At 44.3% G+C, this 19,338-nt stretch overlaps 1 protein-coding gene across 11 annotated transcripts in view; it reads left to right on the top strand.

Annotated features, from left to right (window-relative positions):
• The window catches only part of dctn1b (dynactin 1b), a 28,468-nt gene that overhangs the window by 7,537 nt on the left and 1,593 nt on the right, over positions 1–19,338 (top strand). For 3 of the 11 annotated variants that reach the window (XM_069535567.1, XM_069535568.1, XM_069535561.1), the window contains 28 exons: positions 695–773; positions 1,849–1,880; positions 4,573–4,617; positions 7,843–7,860; positions 9,461–9,481; positions 10,193–10,363; positions 11,262–11,285; positions 11,856–12,053; positions 12,189–12,393; positions 12,528–12,606; positions 12,718–12,877; positions 13,011–13,115; positions 13,908–14,099; positions 14,186–14,302; positions 14,454–14,606; positions 14,731–14,891; positions 15,139–15,307; positions 15,457–15,525; positions 15,711–15,923; positions 16,084–16,245; positions 16,373–16,504; positions 16,599–16,727; positions 16,941–17,083; positions 17,163–17,329; positions 18,219–18,346; positions 18,555–18,741; positions 18,829–18,902; positions 19,016–19,105. In XM_069535567.1, the coding sequence (XP_069391668.1) occupies positions 695–773; positions 1,849–1,880; positions 4,573–4,617; positions 7,843–7,860; positions 9,461–9,481; positions 10,193–10,363; positions 11,262–11,285; positions 11,856–12,053; positions 12,189–12,393; positions 12,528–12,606; positions 12,718–12,877; positions 13,011–13,115; positions 13,908–14,099; positions 14,186–14,302; positions 14,454–14,606; positions 14,731–14,891; positions 15,139–15,307; positions 15,457–15,525; positions 15,711–15,923; positions 16,084–16,245; positions 16,373–16,504; positions 16,599–16,727; positions 16,941–17,083; positions 17,163–17,329; positions 18,219–18,346; positions 18,555–18,741; positions 18,829–18,902; positions 19,016–19,105 (3,423 nt within the window). Of the gene's footprint in view, positions 1–694; positions 774–1,848; positions 1,881–4,572; positions 4,618–7,842; positions 7,861–9,182; positions 9,277–9,460; positions 9,482–10,192; positions 10,364–11,261; positions 11,286–11,855; positions 12,054–12,188; positions 12,394–12,527; positions 12,607–12,717; positions 12,878–13,010; positions 13,116–13,907; positions 14,100–14,185; positions 14,303–14,453; positions 14,607–14,730; positions 14,892–15,138; positions 15,308–15,456; positions 15,526–15,710; positions 15,924–16,083; positions 16,246–16,372; positions 16,505–16,598; positions 16,728–16,940; positions 17,084–17,162; positions 17,330–17,655; positions 17,782–18,218; positions 18,347–18,554; positions 18,742–18,828; positions 18,903–19,015; positions 19,106–19,338 lie in introns of those variants that run through there. The other 8 variants (XM_069535563.1, XM_069535565.1, XM_069535564.1 and 5 more) reach the window with 8 other exon arrangements.

Below are 19,338 nucleotides of genomic sequence, written 5' to 3'. Positions count from 1 at the left end.
CCGCTCCTGTCTGCATGGTATCAGCATTTTCCACTGCTGCGGGCTAATTGGTACTGTTTTGATCAAAACAACTCTGTTTTCTCCTGCAAAACACGCTGCACAGAGTCCCTGCATTCTACAGAACCTTAAATTCCATTGGAACAGATCTAACTTTGTCAAATTCTCTGCTTATTTAAATTTTATTGGCACGTCATGGACTTTCAGACAAATGTTTGTATCTCAGAACTTCAATCGCTCTGATTGTGGTAAATTCTGATTGTTTGAAAGAGCAGAAAATACATTTTAGAGTGAAGCTCTTCATTTGTTATTACAGTAAACACACATTAATGCTCCTGTAAGCCAGCTAATGACATGCGTACACTGGCACTCAAGGGTTAGCTCCAGTATTGATTAGGTATTACAATACTAATCCCCTTCATTATGTCTCCCACTTGTCTTAAGAGCGTTTGCCCCCGACTGTCTCTGCGGTGCACTTGTGCAGGTTGCCATGGAGACAAGGGAAGATTTCGACTCACTTGGCGAGTTCTGCTTTTCAACGAACATCATCTAACGAGCCAATTTAGTTTTTCTGTCGCTCCTCTTTTAACATCTCGCCAACTCTGCTGATGAATAATATTGTTGGCAGCTGAAGCCTCCGATGTTTTGAAAGACGTCTAAATCTGTGTCGCTGTCTGTATCTGTCGCTCTGTCCCAGATCCAGCTGGTTGACGATGGAGCGGATACCACGTCCCCAGAGACACCGGAGCCCGGCACCGGAAAAGTTCCCAAGCGAGGTACGGACACGGACACACGTACCATTAGGATGGTTTTATGGTTTCATCCTTGGTCATCACTCAGGTGTAGTTTTCAGTATTCTGTAGGTGTTCACACAGTGAGACGTTTCTAAATCAGTGACCTTGCAGAAATACAGCTTTCTTCAGGGACGCCGTCTTGTTCAGAGAATTAAACATTCAGTGGTTTTGAAAAGCAAAGAACATTTGCTGTATTTTGAAATAGTATCAACTGAGTGATGTGGAAAAGGTCTGTAGACAAATATATCTGTGCCTGCATCTGTGCACAGATATAAAGCAGATGATGCTCACACTCAGGTTGATGATTTAAAAAAAATAAATAATAAAGTTCAGGAAACACATCACGCGGCCCCTCCTCTGCTCTGTTGTGATTGGTCGACTGCCTCTAGCACATGAAGGAAGTATCACCTCTCCTCTTCCTTTACCTGGCTTTGTTAGCTGGCCATGCGTTATGCAAATGTGGGGCACTGTGATGTCACATGATATCCTGATGCCCTGGAAGTCAAGTCCGGACAACTGATGAGGTGTTTTTGCAGCTTCGGTGTTTCCTGTGGGGGAGAGGAGCTGCCCTTTTATTAGATTTTGAGATTTTCAACTTTGCAGAACTGCTACATTCACAAAAAACACAACTGTAGAACTGAAAACTATAGAAGACACCGGAAGAAAGAAACACTAAAAGCATAATATCCTAATTTTCGAGAAATTATTTTATCTACTTATTACTCGGGTTTCATAAAACAGCACAAGATGCAGGTTTCTCTCTCCCTGACATTTATATGAAAGTGACCAAGATGCTTAATATATCCCCAACACAACGTTCCTCCAGTTTCATCTGCAGGGACACAGTGGACACAAATTAATGAAGAGCAGGATAAGCGCTCATTCAGCGGTTTGCCACAGTTCAGTCAGAGCTGTATCCATGTTGACCATCTGGAGAAAAGACAATAAATCATGTCTGACTTCGCCTGCACCCGGATCCTAGTGGGACTTTGCACCTTTTTGTAAAGGATGATAAACACAGACTGTGATACAATAATTTCTCTATTTATCTCCTCAGAGATCCTGGAGACGCCCAAGTCCACCAAACTGGTGAGTCAGATAACGCTGCAATGTAGCACAATGTTTCCTCTGCAGGGAAACCTGGAGCAGAGATGCCAGCAGACACCTACACACACGCATATTACTTGTATTTCTATCTTTGTGAGGGGGCTCTTTGATAAAATTCATTCCGCAGCCCCTTACCCAAACCTCAACCCTCACTTCTAAAAGCCTCATGCCAACGTTCACCTAAACCTTCCTCTAACCACAGCCATGTTTTAACCTTCACGCAGCCCTTTAAAGTGCTCACTCTCCAGAAATGTCCTCGCTATTGTAAAAGTAAAAAGTCCTCACAAGTACACAAGTATACAAGTACACAAGTATACAAGTACACGCACATGTGATGTACACGTATACATGTCTGCGTAATGTGACTCGGAATACTCCATGTTTGAATACTAATATTGAATATTGTGAGTTTGACCTTATTCAAGTTAAGATAATCAGAACATGCGATTGTTGATTTAATCTGGTTACTGTTGGAATATTGGTGTCCGTGTGAATGTCGACACTGTCAGACATGTGACTTTCCACACACACACACACACACACACACACACACACACACACACACACACACACACACATCTAAAGAAAAGATAACGCAGTGTGTGCCTGTTGACTATTGGAGGATAATACAAAGTACCACACCTGCTCTGCTGTTTCAATCTGATTTAACACTTCATTCGTTTCTGACTTCCTCCTGTCAGTAGCAGCTGTGTGATGTCATGTTTTATGATCTAAAAGTATATTTGAATACATTTTTAGTATATTTATCATTGAATACTTGTTTTTTTGTTATTTGTTGTCGGACACGGATCTGGTACGAGACAATGTACGGCTTAGAAGAAGTCATTTACAGTACAAACTGGTAATAAACATATACCTAAATATTCCTTCTCTTCTTCTTAGACATCAAGGTGCATTACTGCCATCTACTGTATCTCTTATTACCCAATGTGACAAATACTATGAAGTTAGTTTAAAGTATTGCAACAAAGATTTTAAACCATAACACACAACTTTATAAAAACACATTTTCTTAAAATATCCTTAAATTAGTTTGTTTCCCAGTGAGCTACAGGTTCTGTTCTCTCATCTGACCAGAAGAGGGCAGTGTTTACACATACATGACTTCTCGCTGCACATTGTAAAAATCAACTGATTATTTATTAAGTGACAGAATGAAAAACTTTGTAAGTGTAAATTTAAATTATGGTGATGTGACCTGATTTGTGGCTCTGAACACTCAACAGCCCCGGCTGCTCCAAAATACCCGTCAGCTTTATAATTACTCACTGAGGTGCTCGTTAATTCAGGTCATCTGCTGGATTCCTCTGTGATATTTCTCTTTGGCTCCAGGGTCTGTAACCACAATAGATTCTTTCTTTAGTATTAAAACTTTAGTATTTAGTAACACAGTCCCAGCACGAGGGATCAGGGAAGAGGAGGTACACACAATTTTTATGAAGTTGTTAATTGTTATTATATTTTCGTTTCATGGGTGTAAACGTGACATTATATTTCTTTATTACTTAAATTCTTTGACAAAATTCTTTAAAAGAAAAATGATGCTGAGTCACAGCATTTTAAAAAAAGAGTCGTCATTGACTCCAGAGGTTAAGTGATAATTTTTTTCTATTGATAAATACATATAACATTTGCATTATTTGAAAAATGGTAATTTCCAAAATTCCGCCCCCCCTGACTTTGATCACATCCAGTCCGGTCTTGTTGGATTTGACCTTTAATGTCACCGTGTTCACCGTGAGACGACTGACATTTGCTGGATGTTTCCACAGAACCATCAGTTCACCCTCACGTACTAACCTACAGCCTTTTGTTCTTTCATTTTCTTTGATTTAACCGAGTCACTGAGACTCGTCAAGAGACAAATGGAGAAAGAGACCTGGGGAAAAGGACAAGTTCACTTTTAGAAAAGATTTAGTAATATATTCTAAATCGTATATTAATATTTAATATCACTCAGTGGAACTCATATTTCCACAAATGCCCATTCCAATGCCCAATGGGCAGATTAAATATTAATACAAGATTTAGAAAATATTACTAAATCTTTTCTAAAAGTGAACTTGTCCTTTTCCCCCAAAAAATCACTAGATCAGATTCTTATTTACCAAATTGCAAACTTATGGAATCAGTCCCCTGAATATGTTTTCATCAAGATCCATGAATTATTCTGAGGAAACTGGTGAAATGGTTTTTAAAAAACACCTCCCACAATGTAATGGATTCTTTCTTGGACCCATTCCGAGGTTTGTCGAAATCCGTTCAGTATTTTTTGTGTGATCCCTCTGAACAAACTGTTTTGAGTATTTTAGAGGTAAAGGTATGAGTGTTACTGATATAAAGATGGTGATGCTGTGAGAACATCAGCAGAATCTTTGTGTGATTTAAAAAAAAAAAAAATGTTTGTCACGTTTTCAAAGGATTTCACTTGTTTGTAGTTTGTGTGAAAACGAGCTGAATGTAGAATGTGAGTGAGCCAGAGAAGTGTTATGTCAAAATATACTGTTCTGTATATTTGACTGGGATATGAGGCCCAACAGCGGAGAGCCCCGACCCACCACAATCCCCATCACCCGCCGCATGTCACTGTCAAACTGGACCTTTAACCCTCACCCTCCCTCCTTCCCTTCTCTCCTTCCCTCCGATCACGCAGCGAGGAGTGAAGCCCAAAAAGGTGTTGCATGTTTCTCTAACCTCGGTACAGTTGTAATGTTATGATGATGACTGTCGTCACCGTGGCTCTGAATGGCCTCTGTGCTGCATGGCAACAAGGCCTCACCCCTCATTTACCCATGATTCCTGGCAGCCCACCACACCTTCATCCTTGGTCTCGTCACCATAACTGCTCTGTGTTCATGTGAATGGACCCTGATGGAGGGAAAGGTGATGCCCGTGTTGTCCGTAACGTCACGTCCACTTGACCTCTGTCACCTGCTCTGCTCTGGTTCAGCTCTCATGATGTTTGTTGTGTCTCCTCGATGTCCGTCTGCTTTCTGTGCATTTTTAAAGCATGTCGCCGTCGCAGTGAAATGGAAAAAATGGGTTTGTCGCCACGGCTGCCGAATTCCCTGTGTCATACAGACGCAGGTTTGATTTACATGAACCGGATTATCGCCACATTATATTTGTATTCTCTTGGAAAACTGTAGTTTTAGTGGTTATAAACTAGGATTTTATTTTTTGTACCTCAGTTGTGTTCAAGCTGCTGCTCTTTGTAATGAAAATGTAATGTCCTAGTGACTCGTGCCACGTGAGGATTCATCACAATGTCCACACTGAGAGTCCGGTGCTCTTTACCAGTCTTCCTCTGCCGACTCAACACATACAGACGTTCCTCTGCCGCACTGTAGAGAATGTCAGATGGTGACGGAGGTGAAAGGAGCTCCTCCCGCCTGCAGAGATCAAACCTGCAGAGTATAGATTCCCTGTCAGCTCGGTTCTACTTTATCGTCTCCTGTTCTGCACACACGCTCTGCAGGATGACTTTTAACATTTAGCTTTCAGCTCAGTTCGGTCGTGGTCTCCAGATATAAACAAGGTTTCATAATGCTCAATACTGTAGAAGAATAAACTCTCCTCTTAAATTGAGTATCTCACCATGAAGTGAAAGCACATTGTCCGTCAAGGCCCAACAGACAAATGGACAAACGTATTAATATAGCTGGAGATGACGACAAGCCTTTTTTCGGTGCTGACAGAAAATCTGGCTATGAAATATATTTTTCCTGATATTTTTCTGCCCGTTATGATGTTAATGTGTCTGAAACTGATCTTACACTTAAATATTAAGTCTTCCTCAAGTTTTCTGTGAAATAACGACACGAACTGAAGCTGAGCGAGTTGGGTTCTGCTGCGTTTTGCTCCCTGCGCCGTCACTTTATCCCTTTTTGTCCAGTGTGAAGCTGCAGTGACCTTAGAGACCGTGATCCTCCCTGTGTGTGCTGGGAAAGCAGAAACGTGATACAACTCCACCCGTCCCATCATCCTCTCTGTCTGCCTGTCTCTCTCTCAGCCATGACTCTGTGTAGTGGAAGAAAGTGGGGATTACAGAGGGTGATTAATATTTTAACAGGACAGATTTCCCTGCGGCTGCTGTGTAATGGATACACAAAGCGTTTTTCTCTCTGGTTCAGCAGCCTGACGTCCTGTCACTTTTATTTTCCTCACAATAAACCCCAGACTTTGATTTTAATATGATCAGTTTTTTAATACTGTATTTCATATCCTCTAGAAACTGTACACCGCCTGTGTGTGTTTACTACAGCCGCACTGAGTTTCATCTCAAATGACTTCTGCCCATTTTTATGGTTATGACGTAAACGTATTTTGGGTTTAAAGCTCATAGCTAATCAGAGCATCCTCACTGAATTAATCCTCTTATATCCCTCGCTCTTCCTGCTGAGCCGTTGGTGTAGAGAAGGAGATTAGTGGAGCTGAGGAAGATATTACGATAGCTACTCAAATGCTCCAGGCTGTTTAGGAATGTATTCACCCATTAAATCACTTTATTACAGAAGAAACCTCTTAAAACTCGTCGTACTACGATCGGTGTTACTCCTTAATCGTGATTTTTAACCAGACAGGAAGAAGAAGTAATTCATACACCTTGTGTTCTGTATGAGGACAAAACAGCGGTAAAAAGAACCAGATTGACTCAGAGGACATTTTGCAAAAAGAGCAAATTCGTTGTGTGAATAGAAATGTGTCAAGCATCCGAGGTAATTCTTCCATCTGTAGTCTAGAGCTCTGAATTGCTTCCCAGAGATTAGATTGTTCTCAGTGATTTAAGTCGTCTTACAAACTAGTTCAAACAGGTCGTCTGATTGCGAAAGTGCTTGAATCTGTTCTGAACGTTCGCTCTGGAGCCTGATTGGTCTGATTAAAAAGCCTGTTGTCATAGCGAGTGATGAGATGTGGGCACTGTGTAATAATGGAGACACAATGGTGCACACTTTTAGCCAATGCTGTACTGATGTCATCAGAAAGTGACGGATTAACATATTGTAGGTTTTGGTATTTTTTACAGAACAGCTATAGAAAGTTAGCAGCCTTATAAATTAAAGAAAGTTTGAATTTTAAATACATATAATGGATCTAAAATATATGATAAACCTTATCAGGCGTAGGTCCCCTCTTGGTTTTAGGAGGCGTCATTATAATGAAGCCGAGCTGAGAGTGTTGCTAGGCGACGGGAAAGGCTTGCATCAGTTGCTGCTCATTTTCCCCTCTCACCTCTGTTTACAGCCCCCCTCCCCTTTTGTCTCACATCCTCAGACAGACACACACACACACTGTTGTCACCCACCCCTCCCTGTCTGTCTGTCTGTGGGAGAGGTGGCGATGAGCGGGCGAGCAGCAGCGATCATGGGGAAGAAGGGAGGGAGGGAGGGAGGGAGGGGAGAGGGTGAGGAGGAGGGTGCACAGTGATGTAATGCAGGAGCAGGGGACTGGCTCGGCTGACAATCCACAATAAGCAGAGTGGGTGGGGGTGGAGGTTAGGGGAGGCGAGGCGTCTCCTATGAACAGTAGCAGGTCGGGGGCTTGCGGCAGGAAGATGTCAGAGCCCTAATTGGAGCATAAAGGAAAAGGGAGGCACCGTCCGAGGGCTCGGGCAAACGGATTATGAGAGGAACTGTGAAAGAGGACATACAGGAGGACGATATCAGGAGGAAGGGACGGACACAGGCAGGGAGAGCGAGCCTGGGAAAAAAATCACAGCGGCCATTTGCACAACTGCAGCTTCTCAGGCTGAGCGGCTGCCTGTCTGTCTGAATGTTCGGCTGTAGCTGTCTGTCTTTCTGTCTCTGAGGATTGAGCATCTTTGCCTGTTTTATCCCCTGTGTGTGTCTGTGTGTGTGTCTGTGTCTCTCTGTGACTCTGTTGTGTGTGTGTGTCTTCTTCTCTTGCAAATATGATGAGACAGACTCCTGCACCCCGGAAGGTACAGAACTCCATATGATCGTCTTTATCTGTTGGGATATTGTTGTTGCTGTCACCTTTCATTTGATTTGTTGGCGGAGCTGCTGTAAAGGTCATGCTTGAAGTTTCAGTTAATCCATATTTCGTGCTTGGTCGTTCCTGTCAAGTGATATTTAAGATTCCCAGCGTGGAAGTCGGAGTGTTCCTGCAGCTCTATTTTGATCTTTTTGCTAATTTCTGCTCATTCAGTGCCTTATTTGCTGAATTATTTCATGCCTATACGTGTGTCTGCAGTAGATTTCTTTTTATTTGTCCTCATCATGCAGAAGCTGTTTTCTGCCACCATCAGATATTTTCTCCCCCGGTTGCAGATGTCGCTAACTGATGTGTAGTTCAGTGTCGTCCGTTCTGTAACACAACACTACGGCTTAAGAGGGCTGTCGGATCTTATTTTGGTACAGCTGTTCGCTCAGGCTAATTTCTGCTGAATGGACCGGCTCTAATCCAATGAAGAACGATAACAGGCCAAAGCGATGGGCGTTCCTCAGGCGAAGCAGAGAGAGAGAGAGAGAGAAAGTAATAGGGAGAAGAGAAGAGAGAGAAGTGGGAGACATCAGATCTTTTTACATGAAAGAAATGGAAAAGTTGTTCGCAGAGACCTGGATTATATTATGTTTTTAATAACAAACCTTATTTCTAATTAAATTATTACAGAGATGGCAGAATATTCTTTTTACTTTTCTTCATATAAAAGTGTAAAAATATGTATTTAGGAAACAAAACATCCTCGCCAGGTCCAATTCACATAAAAGTATTTTTACCACTTTAAGCTACTTGTAGATTTAATTTTGTGTGAGTGTCACATTTATACAGAGAAATCATAAATGATATTGTGGAACGATTGTTCAGCAAAACGTCTAAACACGTTGACGTGAATACAAGTTGAATTTGGAAAGATTGAATAAACATTTCAGTATTTTCTTGATGTTGTTTGATGCACTGCGTTGTCCTGTACGACAAATCCTCTCCTCCTCAATCGCTTTGATGTGAACTGTGAGTGGTGTTTGATTATGGTAATGTAATCCAGGTCTGCTGTACAGATTCTATAGAGATTTGATGAGAACAAACTGTGGATGTTTCCCTGCACACGTCCTCTCGTCCTGCCTGCTGCGTGGTTTGTCTGAAACACGCGACGTAGCTGGAGAACAAGTCATTATCCCTGCGCTGTCTAGTCTGTACAACAGAATTGGACTCCGATGATTCCGGATCCGCCGCGTCCCCAGAGACACAATACCGTCATTTAGGTCACAGCGGCCGTACCAGTCACTGCGTCCATGTTGCTACTGAGGGTTCTGGTCACATGGGTGGACGAGATGAGGCCCTGGAGGGTTAGTGAGACGAGAGAGAAGAGAAAGATCAGCGGGGACGTTGCACGATGGTGGATTCAGTTCATACGTTTTCATCAACCCATTTTATCCTTTTGTCTGTGATTTCCCGTTTAATATGAACTTTGCCTTGAATCACTAACCCTGGCTGTTTATTTCCCTCCCTTCCCTCTTCTCCCTCTCTCCTCCTTTGCTGCCCTTTGACCTTTTCCTACTTCTCCTCCATCTCCTCCCCAGACCACGGTCAGAAGGCCCAAGGTGAGCCTATAGTCGTCAACATCATCAGGGCTTCACATTTTTGTGTGTGTGTGTGTGTGTGTGTGAGAGAGACAGTACATGAGTGCAGAACCATATTATTTTTAATGACCATCATCATCATGTTTAAGAGCATCAGTCATTTAATACACAGTATATTGCAACCTCACACATTGTCCTCATTAGATTCTATCATTCATCATGCGGTTTTATTTAATTTAACATTTTTCTTTTTGATAAAAAAACTTTTTTTTTAAATTTGCTTTTGTAACTTCTGTGCAACTTGGTCACTTTGTTTTAATTTGTACCAGAATGGTTTCACTGTGTTTTTTTTTTGTTTTGTTAATATATTATATAGATATTATTTTTACTTTGGAGAATCTTTCTGCTGCAGTTTTTGGGGTCATCATAGAGGTCCATCAATAAATGTGCATTTAAAAGTAAATCATCTAAAACAACATGGCAGGAAAAGAACATCGCTGTGAATATCAGTTTGGTAATTTCTTAAATAGAAATTATTATTCTTGAAAATGTATTTGTTGAAAAGATGAAACGGGTAAGGGTAACCGTGAAGAAGAGGACCTCCATCATGGCCGCCAATACATCATTCAGCCATTTGTACTCAGTCAGATCTTTTTATCCAGACCATGGGGCCCTGATCTTTGATGAAGAGTAGGTTTTTCTCATTACTGTCTGTCTGCTTGGGTTTTTCAGCAGCCCAGTCGCCCTGCAGGTGGGAAGGGGGCCGCGTCCGGCTCAGCTTCGGCCTCGGCCGGAGAGATGAGCAGCAGCGAGCCCAGCACGCCAGCCCAGACCCCCCTGGCTGCTCCGATCATCCCCACCCTCCACTCCCCTGGAAGACCTCAGGCTCCCGTGCCCAGCAAGGTCAGTATCGGTGTTCACACTGCAGCTGACGATGTCACAGATCTCATGTTTTACCTCAAGCGTGAAATGGGCAGGGCAGCTTGTCAGAGAATAAAATCTTACATCCGCCAGAAACTGGGGAAAATAATGGAAATCTACAATTTCAACACGTGATTATATCGTTGAGTTCTTTGGTTTTTATAAGGCGGCTCTTAACGTGCCATCGTGTGTGACTCGGTGTATCAGCCACACCAGCTGTGATGCAGGAGTAGAATCAGATGTGACATATTTTTGCTATAGCTTCTTTAAATATAGATTTCTTTCCGACACAGTTGTCACTTTGTGTTCATGTCATCATAAAGATCTGCCAAATCAGAAATAAAGCCGGAGGCCTTAACTTTATAACGCCTCTCAAAATAGCTCGATTTTATTTTGCTAATTATAATCTGTAATATATTACTTATGTATATGATTAATATTTAATATATTTATATTATATCTAGCATATATATTGAAATGATGTTGGCCTGAGCAACACCAAAAGTACATATTTATATTTGTTACTGAAAATAAATTGATTTAATTTTATGGTGTTTTGCTTAAGAGAAACTGAAATTGAATTCTAGAGGAAGTCTGAACATTACCTGTCTGGTGCTTCTCCAGATTGAGACCAAACCCTAATGGATGAAGTGATTAGTTCTCACGTACGGCTCAGTTAAGCCCGATTAAGTGTCCCGACGTTAGTGCTCCTAACTGTCTGTGAGCTCTTTGTTCATCATGAACAGGGCACAGGTTGAATCTCTCGTGTGCAATCTGAGCTGAAGATAAAGCGAATGCATGTTCAGTGTCTTGGATGATCACATGGTGTTAAATTATAAAGCAGCTATAATCCATGTGATTTGTATTTCCCCCCCCTCAGGATGATGTCACTATGGAAACACAGGTGCAGTGATGTGGTGTGATGTTTGGCACTTGACGTTGAAGTGTTGTTTTTCCTCTCTAACACTTAAACGAGCTGTGAAATGTGTGACTGTTAGAGTTGATGGCAGGGTGAGGTGGGTCTGTCACATGCAGAGTTACTTCACTTTTATAGAGGGGTTGAATTACGACCTCCTGTTAATCGCTGTGTGATTGTGTGTGTGTGTTTATAAGCACATCTTGTAGTAAGTGCATCTTCTCCTGTGAGGCATGTGTGTGTCGTTCTCCTCTTCAGGGGAATTCTGTGCATGGCAGGTGAAATTAAAGCTTGTTTACACATGAAAAGACACGGAGAGAAAACTCTACATTTGATCTGACGCTTTCTTTTTTCACTGAAAAACCTGAGGAATGTGAAAGCAGGGACGTTAAAATAAGAAATGGAGCAGAGTAAAAGCTTCACTTCATTCACTTGTGATAATTTCAGTTTTCTTGCACCTGCAACATGTTAAAACAAATTAAATTCAGACAAAAATCCTCCATTTTCAAATGTCTTCCTCTGGTGACCCTCTGTTTTCTGTCTCCTCCGTACACACAGGAGGAGGAGGCTCTCCGTGGTCAGGTGAAGGACCTGGAGGAGAAGCTGGAGACGCTGAAGATGAAGAGGACGGAGGACAAAGCCAAGCTGAAGGAGCTGGAGAAGCACAAGATCCAGCTGGAGCAGCTGCAGGAGTGGAAGACCAAGATGCAGGAGCAGCAGGCCGAGCTGCAGAAACACCTCAAAGAGGCCAAGAGGGTAAGAAGCTGCAGATGGATGAGCGATGAATATGAAAGTAAACAGCAGGAGAATAATTATATTTCCACCTCAAAATGAAGAATCAACTCAATTTACATTTCACAGACTGTCTCAAAATTGAATTTGTTTCTGCAGGAGGCTAAAGAGGCGCTGGAGGCCAAGGAGCGGTATGTGGAGGAGATGTCAGACACTGCGGATGCGATCGAGATGGCCACGCTGGATAAGGAGATGGCTGAAGAGCGAGCTGAGTCACTGCAGCTGGAGGTCGACTCTCTCAAGGAGAAAGTGGACGAGCTCACCATGGACCTGGAGATCCTGAAACACGAGATCGAGGAGAAAGGTACTGAAGAGAATGTAACGTTGTTAAACGTTGTGTCATAGCTATGGAAATGAAAGGTCAGGAAGAAACAGAAACATTGAACACAGACAAAGTCAATGTCGGTGGAAGTGTGAGACCTTCTGTCTTTCTCTCAGGTTCAGATGGGGCTGCCTCTAGTTACCACGTGAAGCAGCTGGAGGAGCAGAACGGCAGACTGAAGGAAGCACTGGTCAGGTGGGTTTCAGCAAAGCTCCTGAACTAGACTTGAATCCTCCACTTCTCCACCTGTGCCACACACACACACGTCCTGCTGTCACCAACGGTGTCTCTAATTCTTTGACTCAGGATGCGAGACCTGTCGTCATCGGAGAAGCAGGAACATGTGAAGTTGCAGAAGCAGATGGAGAAGAAGAATGTGGAGCTGGACTCTCTGAGGAGCCAGAAAGAGAAACTGCAGGAGGAGATGACGGTGGCAGAGAGGACCATCGACGAGCTGAAAGAACAGGTCGGCGTCCCCAGTGTTTGATCGCACAGACAGCTGCCTCAGTGGTGCCGCAGCTTTGCACTGACATAAATGATCTCCCAGAATCCAGCGCTTCTGGTTGTGTCTTACTCTCCTGATGCTGCTTCTGATTCAGGTGGATGCAGCCCTGGGAGCAGAGGAGATGGTGGAGACTCTGACGGAGAGAAACTTGGACCTGGAGGAGAAAGTCAGGGAGCTGAGAGAGACGGTCACCGACCTGGTGAGTCTGAAGAGCCACACCTTCTTCCTGTGTGTATTTACAGGATGTGGTCAAACATAATCAAAGCCACTGTTTGCTGACTCACTTCATTATTGATATGGACCCGAGTCATTGATATGCATGTACTGCCGTCTATCGTTGTTCCCACTGCTTAATTATTGAGTTGACCTTGATCAGAACACCTGAGTCACAGTAGAAACTGCTCCATCATTGTTTCAAGCAAAAGTAATAAAACAAGTGATCATTAAAAACTTTGATGCATAAAGTTTTTGTAAATGGATAGAAAAAATAATTTTTAGATATTTCACCATATAGACTTTATAAAAATGGATGTAGACTCTGCATCAGGAAAAGTGAAGCCGCAGTGGAAGTGCCTGAAACCTGTACTCTCTATAATGACCAGTAGAGGGCGACTCCACTGGTATTAAAATAAAGTTTCTATAGAAGTCAAGGAACAAAATGTCTAAACTTGTTTGTGGCCTCAGTCTCTAGTTTCAAGTCTTCGATACAGCACGATTTGTTTTTGTTAATTCTGGTCCCATAAGTAGATGCAGCATGTATAACCTTCATGAAGGAGGACTGTTGTATTGGACTGCATTCAAGGTGTTCCTAATAAACTGACAACTGAGTGTAGGATGAGCAAAGACTGAAGCAGGGCCACTCACAGAAACCAGGTTATCTCTGGAGGTAACAGGTTTGATTTGCCAAACTCCGACCTTTTCTCTGAGCAAAGCTCATCAAACGATTTCCGTCATGTGGTGACCGTGTGCGTTGGTCGTGTCCGTCCCACAGGAATCCATCAATGAGATGAACGACGAGCTGCAGGAGAACGCCAGAGAGACGGAGCTGGAGCTGAGGGAGATGTTGGACCTGGGAGCAACGAGAGTCCGAGAGTCTGAAAAACGCGTGGAAGCCGCTCAAGAGACTGTCGCAGATTATCAGCAAACCATCAAGAAGTACCGCGAGCTCACCGCTCACCTTCAGGTACAGGAGGGAATCACACAGTTCTATCCCACATGGTTTTACTGGACGCTCTCTCCTCATTCTGCCTTTTGTTTTTTTCGCTGCAGGAGGTGAACAGAGAGCTGACCAGCCAGCAGGAGGCGTCAGCGGAGCTGCAGCAGCAGGCGCCCACAGAGATGTTTGACTTCAAGATTAAGTTTGCGGAGACGAAGGCCTACGCCAAGGTCAGAAACTGTACCAGCTCTCAGGAGTGTGATAACGTGAAAACATAATCCAGTACGAGACTGAATGTCCTTCCTGCTCATGTGGCTGCGAGGAGGCACAGATAAAAGTGACACCCAGTGTGAGCTGTGAGTTTCTTCTCTCCGTGTCCAGGCCATCGAGATGGAGCTGAGGAAGACGGAGGTGGGTCAGGCCAACAGACACGTTTCTCTGCTGACCTCCTTCATGCCCGAGTCCTTCCTTCGCCACGGTGGAGACCACGACTGCATCCTGGTGCTGCTGCTCATCCCCCGGCTCATCTGCAAGGTAAACGCCTCCGTGAGCAGGAACGAATAAACGAGGCCAGAGGGACGACAGATTGTTTCTGGTCAGTTTTGGTGTTTTCACGTAGTTTAAGTGTCTGTTGTCACTTTGTGGTTCGTGTGTTCAGGCCGAGCTGATCAGTAAACAGGCCCAGGAGAAGTTTGACCTGAATGAAAACTGTGTGGAGCGGGTCGGACTGAAAGGAGCTGTCGGGGAGCAGCTGAGCTTCGCCGGTGGTTTGGTTTACTCGCTCAGTCTGCTGCAGGCCACGCTGCACAAATACGAGCAGTGAGTTTCAACACAAACCGTTAATTGAGCACAGACGAAGATTGTGTGTTTTGTGTTTGCATTAAAAGTTGTAATTGTGATCTTAGTGTTTAAACAATGTTTGTCTATATTTACTTATGTTTTATTGAATTCATCCAAATAGTTTACATTGTTTTTCTCTCTCTCTGTGTGTGTGTGTGTGTGTGTGTGTGTGTGTGTGTGTGTGTGTGTGTGTGTGTGTGTGTGTGTGTGTGTGTGTGTGTGTCAGAGCTCTGTCTCAGTGCAGTGTGGATGTCTATAAAAAGATCGGCTCTCTGTACCCTGAGATGAGCGTCCACGAACGATCGCTGGATTTCCTCATTGACCTGCTGCACAAAGATCAGCTGGACGAGACGGTCAACGTGGAGCCGCTGACGAAGGCCATTAAATACTATCAGGTACACACTGATACACACACCGACACACACAAACCAACACACACACACACCGACATACACAACGACACACTGACACACACACTGACACACTGTTTAAAAAAGGTAATGTAGAAAATGACGTTAAACGTTAAATCTCTGTTATCTTGCAGCACCTGTACAGTATCCATCTGGCAGATCAGAGTGAAGACTGCACGATGCAGCTCGCTGATCACATCAGAGTGAGTAACGACACATCGAACAGGCTGAGAGAGAAAAAACACCGCCTCTAAAAAATGATGGGAAAAGTCATATTATACTTGTTCATCAGTTTTGTTGTTGATTAGCTTCTTTCTGCTTCCTTTTAGTTTAGCTTGTGTGTGAATAGTTACAAACCAAATAACTGAGCCGTGTTTTTCATTTGCAGTTTACCCAGAGTGCCTTGGACTGCATGGCGGTGGAGGTGGGTCGTCTGCGGGCGTTCCTGCACGCGGGTCAGGAGAAGGCCGACCTCGCCGTGCTGCTCAAAGACCTGGAGACGTCCTGCAGCGACATCCGGCAGTTCTGCAAGAAGATCCGCCGCCGGATGCCGGGAACGGACGCGCCCGGCATCCCGGCCGCGCTCCACTTTGGTCATCAGGTAACCGTGGCAACCGAACCTCGTCACTCTCACATTTATATCGGTTTATTTTGCAAAGATTTCACTCTGTGTAGTTTGATCGATGCAGAATGGATGATTATTTATTTTATTTATGAGAATGTTCTCCGCACTGATTTTTGAACGCCCCCCCCCCGCGCAGGTGTCGGACACGCTGTCAGACTGCAGGAAGCACCTGACCTGGGTGGTGGCGGTGCTACAGGAAGTGGCGGCAGCCGGAGCTCAGATGATGTCGCCTCTCGGTGAACAGGAGGGGCTGTCGGCCGTCAAATTGGAGGATGTGGCGTTCAAGGCGGGAGAACAGGTACGTACATCACGACTTTGATGACAGCAGAAAGAACACTGACGAGGTCCATGATGAGAAATATATTTAGATTCCTGGAAAGTTTCTGTTCAATTAACTGAGAAAACTGGTCATTTCCACTTTTCAGATCTATGGATCTCAGGGCGCCAACCCCTACGAGTATCTGCGACAGTCCTGTGGGATGGTCATCGCCACCATGAACAAAATGGCCACCGCGATGCAGGAGGGAGAGTACGACTCAGAGAAGCCGCAGAACAAGGTAACACAGTGAGAAGACTTAACTCTGGGTTGGGGGGGCGGGCTATGCCGGTTTTGTTAAAGCAGGATGTTACTTTCTCTTTGTCGTCTCCCAGAATCCTCCACCTGTCGATGTGCGGGCGGCGGCTCTTCGGGCAGAAATCACGGATGCAGAGGGTCTGGGCATGAAGTTGGAGGACAGAGAAACGGTCATCAAAGAGCTGAAGAAGTCTCTCAAGATCAAGGTAGAAAGTCAGAGGAGTTAAAAACTCACTCAAAGATAAATATTAGTATCATTGAGCTCCGGATTCCAGATTAGACACAACAAGCTCCAGAAAACCAAGAGATCTGTGAAATAAAGCAGAGTACAGCCGATCAGCCCCAAAGATAACTTCTAAATGAATCAGCAGTGATAGATGATGAATGTTTAATGTGTGAAAACCTGTTTGTGTTCTCAGGGCGAGGAGCTGAGCGAGGCGAACATCCGCCTCAGTCTGCTGGAGAAGAAACTGGACAGTTCATCCAAAGACGCAGACGAGCGCGTGGAGAAGATTCAGACTCGACTGGACGAAGCTCAGACTCTGCTGAAGAAGAAGGAGAAGTGAGGACGAAGACGACCTCACCATGTGGATTCACCACGACGCTCACAGCTGCCTGATGCTCTTCTCTTCTCTCCGCAGGGAGTTCGAGGAGACGATGGACGCTCTGCAGGCCGACATCGACCAGCTGGAGTCGGAGAAGGCCGAGCTGAAGCAGCGAATCAACAGCCAGTCCAAGATGACCATCGACGGGCTGAGGGGAACCGGCCCGTCAGGAATCGCCTCCATCGTCACGGGAATAGCAGGAGGTGAGTGGAGGGAAACCGCACGGCCATAGTTCAACAAATAGATAGATTACTTTATTCATCCCCGGAGGGAAATTAAGTAAATGAATGAATCTCTCACAAGTTTGTCTTTTTAATACTTTGAAACTATGAAATCCTTCGTTTCATTCGTTCACAGAAACAGATTCATCCTGTGTTGTGTTAACGTGGTGGTTAAACTAGATTCTCAAATCCAACAGAGCAATGAAAAGTTTATTCATCATCGTTTTAACTAAAAACTCCTGTTTTTAATTTGTCCTTTTGTAACAAACACTGACCTCCTCTTTATTTTAACCTCTTACCTTCTGCAGAGGAACAAAAAGGTATTCGTGTGTGTCTCTGGTCCTGCATGATGTCTGAACCATCAAAATGAAACGTGTTAATGATGCATGATCCAGCAGCTAAATGTTACACGCATGTTTTACTCAGGGAACCTGCAGGTCATGACAAGGACTCAGTAAATTAATTTACACCATGTTCCTCTCGAGGTTACTTAATAAATGTTTCTTTATCTAAAACGGTTGCGACACTGGACTTTTCCATTCAGCTTCGTTTTCATACTCAGCAGTTTGATGGTGGAACATGTGTAAATGTCCTGAAGCCTGCAGGAACCCTGTCTTTAAATCACGAAGGCTGTTCCGTGTAAATATTATATGATCTGTGTTTTGTCGTGTACACGATCTCCTGCTCGCATGTTTTTAATTTTTGACCATCGACGACTCGGTCACTTCTGTAAACGGAGTCAACAGACTGTACAACGTGAAGCTGTGTGTTTGCTGCATTGAGTTTTTACTGCATGTAAACATTCACTAAACATCGGTGGAAGCCGTCGGGTCGAGTGTTGATAATAACGTGACCTTGTCCTCGTCCACAGCCAACATGATGTCCAGCGTCACCTCAGCTTCGGGGGTCCAGGTGATCGACTCCCCTCTGCTGACTCAGCAGATTGAAGCTCAGAGACTCTGCATCAAACAGCTGAAGAACGACAACAACAGGATGAAGGTACCGAACACCTGTTTCTGATCACAGCTTCCAAATACGATCAGGGACACGTCTGTTTTCCACAAATAAAGAGGAACTGAGGGAAACACTGACTGACCACCGACCAACAAACCGAACTAAGCAGAAGAAGAAATCCTGACCAACATGTGAACGCTCAGTCTTTGTCAAGTCTCATTGTGACTAAACGTTACATGATTCTCTCTCTCAGGCTGAGAAGATGCGCGCCCAGCTCGCCGCTCTGCCTCCGCTCCATGTGACCAAACTCCCCTCCAGAGACGGAGGACGTCCTGAAGTGCTCTCCAGCGCCCTCTACCGCAAGACTGACCAGCTCCTGGAGACTCTGCTGCAAATGAGCGCCAACGTCAAGGTGGTGGACATCACGGGGAAATCTCCAGGTGGGATCTGAAAGACATTGGTCTGATTTGTCTGTGACACCTTTGTTATTACATGTCATTGACCGCTGGTTGTCTTCTGTCCTGCAGTGACACCGAGTGCTCAGCTGCTGGAACAAACTGCCAGACTCCAGTCTCTGAGCGACACTCTGGGCCGACTGAAGGTGAAACTCACCGGAATGAACTAACGAAAGAACTCAACGCACTGATGCGTCCCTGAACTCCTCACCGAGCAGCGTCGGTGATGCAGTAAAGTGTTTTCTCTCTCTTCCATCAGGACGAGGTGGCCGAGCACGTGGTCAACCAGCAGCCCGGAGCTCGAGTGACGTCCGACTTCGCCACTTTCCCTTCGACTGCGTTTGTGAAGGTGGAGTTAGAAGCTGTTATACGCAAACTTCTTCACTTCTTTCTGTTTCAGTCTCAGCTGTGACACTTGAGCTGGAACCGCTGTTAAAGACTTTACAACCTTGAAGCTGTTGGCAAACAATAAAATGAAATAATTCAGTAAACATTCATTAAAACCGCGTTCGGTCGTTAACCAGTCGTAGATGTGGAGACTTATCAACGCACCTTCTCTCATCAGATCTGATGTTCTGTGTC

This window comes from Paralichthys olivaceus, chromosome 12, assembly GCF_024713975.1.
Source record: "Paralichthys olivaceus isolate ysfri-2021 chromosome 12, ASM2471397v2, whole genome shotgun sequence".
Lineage (NCBI taxonomy): Eukaryota > Metazoa > Chordata > Actinopteri > Pleuronectiformes > Paralichthyidae > Paralichthys > Paralichthys olivaceus.
The sequence above is the reverse complement of the archived record's forward strand: the minus strand, read 5'-3'. Positions and strand labels throughout refer to the sequence as shown.